This window comes from Spermophilus citellus (genome assembly GCF_964194105.1).
Source record: "Spermophilus citellus genome assembly, contig: SCAFFOLD_251, whole genome shotgun sequence".
Lineage (NCBI taxonomy): Eukaryota > Metazoa > Chordata > Mammalia > Rodentia > Sciuridae > Spermophilus > Spermophilus citellus.
In genome coordinates this window covers 266173-277092 of record NW_027672798.1, presented here as the reverse complement: position 1 = coordinate 277092, position 10920 = coordinate 266173, and the positions used below count along the sequence as shown (strand labels likewise).

Genomic DNA, 10920 nt, shown 5'->3' with positions numbered 1-10920 from the left:
CCCAGCCCTGGAACAAGGAGCCTCCAGGGGAGCTGAGGGCGAGGCGGGCGCATGCGCACATGGTGAAGGAACAGGAGAGGCGCCTGTGTCTAGAAATCCCCTCAGAGGTCGCCTTGGACCCAGCGAGGAGCGGGCCCTGGGGCTCCCGTGGCCCAAGATGTGCTCCCAGAGTCCGCTCCGCTGGCGCAGTTCCCCTCCTCACGGACGTGCGGGACTCTCCGTGTGTCCAGGTGGGCTGGGGCCGGGGGTCTCTGGGAGGGTCCTGGGACGTCGCCTTGGAGACTTTGTTTCTGGGCGAGAAACTGGTCCTAGCCTGGCCCCCGCGGTCCTCTGCACTGACCCGGGCAGGGCATCCTGGCCCTGGGCAGGGGGAGAAGCGCGGACAGGAGCGGCATCGACCCCGCCAGGGCGACTTTGGGGACTCGCTGCAGCTGTGATCAGGACACGGGCGACACCGCCTCTCAGGCTGGACAGAGGCCAGCGCAGCCCTGGGGTCTCTAAGGGACGGTATGGGGGGGGGCGCAGGGGTGACAGCGACGTGGTGGAGATGGACAGGTGGACAGTTTTGTCCTCTATAAAACAGTAAACACTCCGTGTCGCAGGCTCCACCCTGGACAGTGAGGACACAGGTGAAGACCCCTGGCCAGGAGTCCCCATGTCCCCTGGGAGTCCCCTCCTGTTTCTGGTCTGGCCCGAGAGTTCAGGCGCTGAGCAGGCGTCGGACACTAGGTGGCGCCAGAGCTGCGCAGGCGCCGAACAGGCATGGGCTCTTTTAGGTCCCTGATGTCCTGACACCCTCCATGGGGACGTTTCCACTGCTGAGTTGTCACACTGTCACCTCTCACTGTGTCACTCAGCTGCCCCGAGACCCTCCTACCTGAGATAAAGGCCTCCTTCAGGAGCTGGCCCTCGCCGCCTTCTGTAGTTGCGTCCCCATGAGTCCCCCCAAACTTCCAAGGACAGCTGTCAAACTATCCCACCTGGTGCTCCCTGGGATTAGTGTCATTTCCCCCGTTAGACGTGCTGAGCTGCGCATTGGACACCAGGTGGCGCGAGAGCTGCGGGTAAACTCTCCCTGAAGCCACAGCCTTGGGCTCTGGGCTCATCAGCCTGGGTCCTGGAAAACCTTCAGGATTCATCTTAAGAGCAGCAACTAGTTTTAGTGTAACTAAGTGAAGTTGATGCATGGAATAAATTTTTCCGCCAGGAAAGAGAGGAATATTACACTCTGCCCAGAGTGTTTTGGGTCCATCTTCTTAGAAAGCAAAATACACAATTAGATCCCCAAGTGAGATGAAGGTCTGAATTCAGCCTTGACCTCTCCCTATAACTGTCATTACTGAGAGGCTTCTGGAATCCCTGCCAATGTTGGGGACATTTTTTTGGAGGGGGTTCTAATTTTGATAAGCCATGAAATAGAATTCAATCAGAAGCATCCCCACGTGATGAGTTCCATTAGTGTTCTACTGAACTAATACTACATAAAGATCAAGTAATGTGCTCTGGTTTCTAGAAAAGAGTTTCAATTCAAATGTGTGAGCCTGTGTATTTCTTGCTATCTGAGAAGAGATCATAAAATAAAATTGCATCCAAAATCATAATAGTGGATGACACCTTTTTTTCTTTATTTCATTTTGGGAGGTGGGTGGCATTGGGGATTGTACCCACAAATGCTTAACCACTGACCCACATATCCAGCCATTTGTCTGTATATTATTTTGAGACAGGGTCTTCCTAAGTTGGTGAAACTGGGTTTGAACTTGCAATTCTCCTGCCTCAGCTTTCTGAGCTGCTGAGATTACAGGCTTGCAAGGTCCCACCTGGCTTACCTCTTTTAAAAAATACATTTTAAAGTATACATTTGTGGCATGTAATGTACATATACATAATAAATAACTTGCTTCTATAAAGCCTTCGTTTTGCAAGATGCCTTTAAGAATGTCATAGGGCAAATGCCTGTAAGTCTTGTTGGGTTTTTTACAAACCTTGGGCCTAAGGAAATCTGTGGGACCTGAGAGTTCCTTTTAGGAGTGTCTCCTGCAGGGTTTTGACTTTTTCCATGTCTCAGCTTCAGTTTCTTCATTTGTAAAATGGGGCTCTTGATCTCTGCTTTGTGGTGTTGGGAGAATTCAGCCAGATGTTGGTAGGAGATAGCTGCCTTAGAAGGTCCCTTAGGTTCTGAACCCATAGAACATGTGCTGTCAATCCCTCATCCCCTCTTACAGTCTGTGGCAGTGAGATTGAGTGGGACATTTATATAAAGAACATCATGGGGACTTGAATAGGAATTAAAGATCCTTGCATTGGATCTGTAGAGCGTTTTCAGTAGTATGGTGTTTTAACAATATGAATTCTGCTTATCCAAAAACGTGGGAGGTCTTTCCCTCTTCTGATGTCTTCTACAATTTAGGGATGAGGGTCAGAAAAAAAGAAAGACAGTCACATGAACCTGACCTGACTTTGCTCTGCACATATACGAATACACCACAGTAAATTTCCACATCATGTACAAATACAGGGCTGGAACCTAATTAGAATAATACCTATTTCATGGTTGTATAAATATGTCAAAGTTGACGCTATTGTCATGTATAAATTAAAAGAACAAAAATAAATAAATATGAGCCGGGCACAGTGGCATACTCATGTATCTCAGCAGTTCAGGGTGCTGAGGCAGGAGGATCATGAGTTCAAAGCCAGCCTCACTAAGAGTGAGGACCTAAGCAACTCAGTGAGACCCTGTGTCTAAATAAAACACAAAATAGAGCTGGGGGTGGGGCTGGGTCGGGTGCTCCTGAGTTCAATCCCTGATAGCCCCCCCAAAATAATTAATTAATAACAAGTGTGCATAAGCTATAAACAGTCAAACCTTTGCATAATTACAGATCCAAAACTAAAAGAAAAAAAAAAGGAAGTAAGAGGTGGAAAAATAATGGACTAAGTTTTTTTTTTACAAGCTTGATGAAAGAATATTAACCAAAAAAAAAAAAATTAGAAGGAATCCTAGATCAAAATATAGTCAAAATGAATGGAAATCCTCTTGCTGAGACCAGGTTAAAAATTATACAAAATTCCTTGTAAAGTTGAAAAAGTTGTAAGTATAGTTTCTGTTTCAGAATATTGACATTACTGATACTTTAGCATAAGTCACCAGCAGTTCTGAGAGAAAAGAGAATGTTTTTTTAAAGTAAAGAAATGGGGGACATTCATAGTGGTGCACACCCGTAACCCCAGCAAAAATCCTGACATCCCAAAAATCTGAGTTTAATGGGCATAAATATTATTTTCCCAAGTTTTAGGAACTTGTATTCCTGGATATTTTGTCACCAGGAATGGGAAACCACCACCACCTTTTCTCTTTAAATATCCTTGCAACCTCATTGTCATGCACCTAAGTGGTTGAGTACAGGTGACTCTATTAGCTTGTAATTTGTGAAATTAGTTTTGGACAAGAAATGCTTTGTGAGAAAATGCTAGCAGATATTTTTCAGTAATGCAGGGTTACCCTGTGTAAGCTGAGGTTTTGATATAGAACCCAACTCCCTTCTAAGGCCTTTGAAACTTGGAAAAATTACACAGAGTACGGTGTCACTTATATCCATAGTATTTCTATTTGAGTCATGATGTGGTCAAAATATACAAAAATGACAATGGCACTTTGCATTTAAACTGCCAGAAAGCAGGAGGTTGTCTTAAAGGAAGATGATGCCCTCCAAAATCAGCTCATCAGAGGCCATGGATAACAATGAAAGCACGTTGCTTTCAGAGACCCTGGAGCCCAGAAGACAACGAGACCATATTTTTTAAAAAAATAAATTTGTCTTAATTAGTTACACATGACAGTAGAAAGCATTTATGCACTTTGGTATATCCTACATAGATGGGATACATTTTTTTTCCTCATTTTTTCTGAGTGTACATGTTGCAGAATCGTATTGGCTGTACAATCACATATATACATACAGTAATAATGTCAGTTTCATTCTACTATCTTTCTACCCTCACATCCCCTCCATATCTTAAAAGTGTAAACAAAAACAAATAAACAACTTTTTTCCCTCCAAATGTTATACATGAAGACCACATCATATTTCAATAATAGAGTTGAAAATGACATTTTCCAGATACAGAACCCTGGATGTATTCATCCACAGGGCATACACAAATAGAATATGTCCAGGATCCAGATAAATAAAAACAGAAGTTGTTTAGGATTCAGATAAATGAGAAATGATGGGGACCTGGACCTGTAGATCGAAAGGAAGAATCAAATGCATGAGAAATGCCCAGGAGAACCCAAGACAGTATGTTTGATCTTGGTGGCAAAGAAAGGCAGCAGATATGTGTCCATCCCTCCCTCCTTCTCAGATCCCATTCTTTATGGGACTTTGCTTACAAAACACAAGTACAATGGTGATATTTATCAGAATTTCTCTAGGGCCATGACAGGCACCCAACCAGGCACAGGGCACCTTCCACAGTCATGGTGACCTTTCCTTTCACATCACGCCCTCCTGACTGCTGTGACAGGACCTCACCTCGTGGTGGCTCTCATTGGCATTTCCTTGAGAATTGATGGATGTTGAGCATCATTTCTTTGCTCGTTGGCCACATATGTGTTTTTGCTTTGGTGGGATATCTATTCATATCTTGTGCTATTTTTATTGAGGTTATTTTTTTTACTAAGTTCTGAGGTTTTAATAAAGGTTCATATTTTGTGTGTGGTGCTGGGGACTGAACCCAGGGCCTTGTGCTTGTCAGGCAAATACTCTACCAACTGAGCTCCATCCCCAGCCCCAAACGTTGAAAATAAAGCTCTTTCCTGATATGATCTGAACATATACCCTTCATCTGTATGTTGTCTGTTGACAGCTGATTTTTCACCTTTCTGTACAGAAGATTTTTGGTTTCATGTCATCTTGTGGCTGACTTTGTTGCCTATACTTTGGGTGTGATATCCCAGAAAATAGTTTCCTATTCCAATATCATAAAGATTTCTAACTGTTTTTTTTTTTGGGGGGGGCGGGAGGTTGGCAGGTTCACAGATTCAGGTCTCACATCTATGTCTTCAATCCATCTCGAGTTGATCCTTGTGTGTGCCGTAGGACAAGGGTCCATCATTTTTCTTTTGCATACAAATATCTGTTGAAAAGACTATTCATACTACATTGACTATATTTGGCAGCGCTTTGAAAGATTACTTCATGATGTTGTATGAGGACGTTTATCAAGACACCCCATTCTGTTCCACTAGTCATAGGTTTACTATTATGCCACTATACCATAATTTTTTTCCTTCTTCTTTTTTTTTATTTCTTTTGCATGGATGTGTGGTTTTCAAGTGTTGCTGATGAACCCCAGGATCTGTGCATTTACACTAGGCAAGGGCTACATCTCCAAGATCCATCCCCAGCCATAAAAGACTGTTTTAATTACTATAGCTTCATAATATATATTTTAAAATTGGGTGTTGTTCTGTTAGATTTTTTTGTTTATCAGGGTTGATTTACCTATTCAGGATCTTGTAGTGTCACATGTGGATTTTAGCTACCTTGTTTCCTAGTTCTGTAAAATATCCTCCTGAGATTTGGATAAGGGATTGCAACTGATCTGTACATAAATCTGATAATATGGACATTTTGATATTGATTTTTGTATCATGAATACGATGCATGGTTCCTATGATTCATATTTGCTTTAATTTTTTTGCATCATTATAGTTTTCTGGGTACAAGTGTTTTCTTTCTCTGGCCAAGTTCATGCCTCAGTATTTTGCTCTTTATAATGGTTTATTGTGGGGATTGTCTTCTGAATTTTCTTTTCACCTATTTTGTGGCAATTGTAAAGAAACAAAACAGAATTATTGGAATGTTGCCTTTGTGTTCTGCTGAATGCCTGTCAGAATCCTGAAAGGAATTCTGTGGGATCTTTAGTGTTTATACATATGTGAACATATCACTCATGAGACAGTGTCTCTCCTTCCTTGGAATCTGTATGCTATTGGGTGTTCTTATAATTGATCTGCATGTACTGAGCCACCTGTGTCCCATGGGTTAAACCCCAGGCCTTCACCATGGATGTTGCTTTCAATGTGTTGAATTTGGAGATCAAGATGGATTGGTGCTAATTGTTCAATGTGTAGCCCTCCATCCTGAAATCCCATGTCTCTGGGCTCCTTTTTGGAGGGGTGGGGTGTCTTGTGTTACTGGTTCACTCTCCTCCATCAATAGTTGCTTTGTTCCACTTTCCAACCTCAGTGTTCCGAGGTTGTGTGTGTCTATGGTTCTCTTTTTCAACCTGGTTGTGAATGGAGACGTGTTGCTTCATGTCTCTGCGACATCCTCCTGATGCACCCCCAAGTTCTAGAAGGTGGTACTTTGATCCTTGTTTTTTTCTCAAGGAAATTTCTGATTCCACTTGTGAGTTCTCCGTGCGTGACTGGTTAAATTGTGTTGTTTAATTTCCACGTTAGTTGGGATGGACAGTTTTCAGTCTTTAATTTTATCTTTACTCTATGGTGCTTGTTGATATACTTGATAGGATACCAGTGTCCTTAAGATTGAGAAGGCTTGTTTGTGACCTGGTGTGTGTCCTCTTGTGAGCGCTGCTCTGAGCACATCAGAGTAGTGTATTCTGCCCTTGCTGGGATGTTCTGCATGTCTCTTGGGTCCTTTTTCCTGGTTTACAGCTACACCTTGGTGTGCAGCCTTAAGATTGTGTTGCTGTTATTGTGATCTCAGCCGCCCAACATCAACTGATTGAGGAGTTTCATTGATTCAGACTTAACACCTATTCATGATAACTTAAACAGCCACTTTGTTCTGTCCTGTAATCCTTTGGACACCTTTTCTCCTCTTTTCTATGTTCCTTTTCCCATTTTGAAAATGTTTAATCTCATATTCTTTGCTTCCTTTACTACTTACATTTTTATAAAGACCTTTGATTTGAGAGTATTTTATATTTCACTAATTTTTCTAATTAAATAGAATATGTGACAAGTGCATAATTTTCACAGCACTGCTGTCATGATTGGTAAACTCCCACGTGTGACTTACTGTCTAAACCTAGTATTTTGACTGCATGCACCTCTCACCAAGGAAGCCTCAACATGGGAGCTACCCACTGCAATGTTGAAAGTCTTTGGAAGGCTGAGCAGCCCAGAGTGGCGCATAACAGCATCCGCATGGAGAACACCTCTCCTGGGAGAAGCTGAGATCAGAAGTGAGCCTCTCAAAGCCAATCTTCCCATCACTGTAACAAATCAGCTCTGATGTTTCAAAGCTCACCAAATGACCCTGTGGCACGTTTAGAGTCTTATCCCTTACTTTATAGTTTCAGAAATAATGTTTTCCACAAGTGAGTTGATAATTAAAAACACTTTTATGAGGATAAAATATATATAACATAAACATTCTGACCACTTTTCAGCATTCAGGCAAGTGGCCTGGAATCTATTCACATTATTGCACAACAGTCACCACCACCCACAACAGCACTCACTTCCTAACTGAAGGTTCTCCACGTACTAAGGGACAGCTCCCCGCTGCCTCCTGTCTTGGTCTCTGGACACCCTTGTGTTCCTGCTCTGTCACTCTGCCCACTCCAACTCCCACCTTCTTTAAGTGCATTTATACAATGTTTGTTCTTTTACAACTAAACCGGCTTCACTGAGTAGAGTAACTTGAGGACTCAGCTATGCGTCCAATTGTTCCAGAATTTTCTTCTGGTTGTAGGTGTTGATTTGTTTCTATGTTTGAATATTTAAAGCATGGTTTTAGGAGCAGTGATGTGGAGATGACTGTTTGACTCCCTGCATGTAGAATGTGTGTGTGTGTGAGTGTGTAGTGTGTGTGCTGGATCATGTGATATTTCATGGTAAAATATGTTTACAAAAGTAGTTTGGAAAAATACAGATAATGGAGACAATGCAATATTTGAGAAGCATTGGAACTGTTCTGTATCTAAAAAGAGTTTGGAATAACCCAGGTTATGACAAGTGACATCTAACTCACAGGGCCCTATTGGATCCAGGAGAAACATGACATCCCCGTAATATCTTGGAGAGGCACATGGTTTGGCTTTCTTTTATGTAATTGTCATCCACACATGTCCAACTGGATGGTTCAACAGAGGGAGTGAGACTTTGCATTGCATTTAAAGCAAAGACTGTACACACACTGTCATCATAAATCACTCCAAATTCAGCACAGTTTCTCACCTTAACAGAACTTATCCACCACTGGCTACTGAAATGTTTACTGTCTTCTCCCATATGTATCTGAAAATAACAATTATACGTTTTTCAGTACAAATAAACACCAAAGGGCTGAATGAGGCATAGCTATGGGTCAAGAGGATCTGGATACAGTAAAATACTGGATCATCTTTCAGTGTGATTCTTGCATAGGAGACAATGCTGTCCAAGATGCACATGACCATGAAGCAACTCATGAGCAGGAAGATTGTCTGGGTGGCCCTCAGTTCTGGGGATGACACTGGAGACAGGCTGCTGCTGTGGAGATACCGGGACTGCCTCTTGTGCCTGTACAGGAGAGCCACCATGTATCCATTGGAGAGGGCCATTATTCCTATAAAGGAGACTTCCCTGAAGGTCAGCAGGGTGGACAAGCTGTGCCGGAGGAAGAAGGTCATGGGAATGAAGGAGCAGGATTCTGTGACGTACATAAAGTTTTCTGAGGTCCAATTAGGGGTAGCAGCAATGGAGATGAAGATTTGGCTACTGAAGGATGAGTAGATGACCCACAGGAAGAGAAGGAAACACACGTTGTGACGTGAGGATTTACGTTTGAACCTTGCCAAGCAGGAGCCCATGGGGCTGAGTGTGATGGCTTGGAGGACACTCAGCAGGCAAGTGGCACAGATGGAGAAGCCCCTCATCAATCTGTACAGGTAGATGAGCAATTTACACGTCAGGTCATCCCACCTTCCCCCCTGAGGTATAAAAATGTCCGAAGCTATGAAGCCTTTGATGAGCAGAATTACCAGGTGGATTAGGGCCAGGAGACCAATGGGCAGGTCAGTGGGCTTAGGTCTGTGTCCAGTAATGTGCAAGGAGATGTGGACGAGAAGAAGAAGGGCATTGGCCATGACCCCAATGCCAGTCACGGTGTACACGGTGTTTCTTATGTGAATATTACTGTACAGTCTGTTGGCTTTGTTCATCTTATAAGGAAAAGAAAAATATTGTGACCACAGTAACACACAAAAATGTCTTTTTTTTTCAAATCTGACCTCCTTCATCAATCTCAAATGAACACCACTTCCATGAAGAAAAAAAAGAAGATTCATCCAACTGTATTTTTATTCCACATGAAAATTTAATTATGGTGCTGGGCACAGTGGTGTCTGCCTGAAATCCCAGTGACCCAGGATGCTGAGGCAGGAGAATGATGAAGGGTGAAGCCAGTCTGGGCATCTTAATCAGACCCTGTTACAAAGTACAGAGTCAAAAGGACCAGGTGTAACTTGGTGCTGGTGCACTTACCCACCAGGCAGCCCCCAAGACAAAATTTTTAAAAATACTATGTTCTATTCACACCCTGGAGAAAGCATCTCCACGCACTGCCTTATCTCAGTACCTTCCAATCTTACTGGGACCTCCACAGTGGCATACATATTGATACTTCAGTTTTCTTGTACATTAAGAATTGTCAGCCAGGTGCCATGGTGCACTCATGTAATCCCAGTGGCTCGGGAGGCTGAGATGGGACAATGGCAAGTTCAATGCTGATGTCACCAAGTTAGCAAGGACCTAAGAAACTTCCTGAGACCTTGTTGTCTCCAAATTAAAAATTAAAAGTGCCAGGGACTTTTAAAAAGTGGGGTCATGTCACGGCTCAAAAGAATATATTTCCTTCCTATTACCTCATATCTGAGGTTGTCTGGGGCAAGACAGAAACTTACTTGATTTTCCTTTTTCTGATCTTGTTGGTCAATTCCATAATAGGAGGTCTACAAATTGGGCCAAATTTCAGGGGGGTTGATTGCAAGAAACTGGAAGCGAGACCCTCCCAAACATGAGTGTCCACAGATTAGACCTGCATGGAGTTACTTCATGTCAGCACCATGTTAACTCTGGTTTATTTCCCACCAGACCAAATGTTTGTAATATATAAACAAGAAAATATTGGTGTGAACTCAGATGTTGGACTGGTTGAAGTTTCGAGTTGGAGCTACCATTTACGATAGCTTCTTCTTAAGCACCCTAGGATGCTGAGGTCCAGTCATCTCATCTGTCCACATAAAGAGTCCTGTTGTGTGAATCCTGCAGAGACTATGTGGGAAAAAGGAAAGTGTGCCTACCAACCTTGGAAGTGTTCATGGCACATAATGAACTCTCTAGAAATGTTGGCTTCTAATCTTATTATCATATAGTTCTTCATGCACAAGACTTGGGAGAATCAATGCAGTCCTTTTAATAACAGATCAGCTGTGTTCCTTCCTGAAAAGAAAGAGAAGAAAGAAATTACTGCAGGACATGGGGGTGCACACCTGTAATCTCGGCAGGTCAGGAGCCTGAGGCAGGAGGATGTGAGTTCAAAGCCAGTTTGAGCCACTTACACAGGCTCTGAGCAACTCAGCAAGACCCTGTGTCTAAATAAAGTATATAAATAGGGTGGAGATGTGGCTCAGTGGTTAATTGCTCCTGTGTTCAAACTCCAGTAAAAAAAAATAGAAAAACCAACATAGTAGAACATTTTCACAGTCCTGTTCTGAGAACTCAAAATTTTATATCTGTCCTTGGAATTCTCTGAGGTGGCTATACATGTCACATTGTTGTTAATCCTCTAGCCAGAATAACTAGCCTATGTTATAACATTCTGGAAATATTACCAAGTGCTTAGTTATTTTTTTTCCTTTTCAAGACTTTATAATCAATTTAGTAGATGAAACTACATT

At 42.7% G+C, this 10920-nt stretch overlaps 1 protein-coding gene across 1 annotated transcript; it reads right to left on the bottom strand.

Moving 5' to 3' along the window:
* Positions 1 to 8229: 8229 nt before the first annotated feature.
* LOC308640590 (vomeronasal type-1 receptor 48-like) lies at positions 8230 to 9183 on the bottom strand (the record flags this gene model as incomplete). The annotated part of the gene is made up of 1 exon (XM_081312438.1): positions 8230 to 9183. One exon carries the CDS (start codon positions 9181 to 9183, stop codon positions 8230 to 8232), a length of 954 nt encoding a protein of 317 aa, XP_081168564.1.
* Positions 9184 to 10920: the final 1737 nt, after the last annotated feature.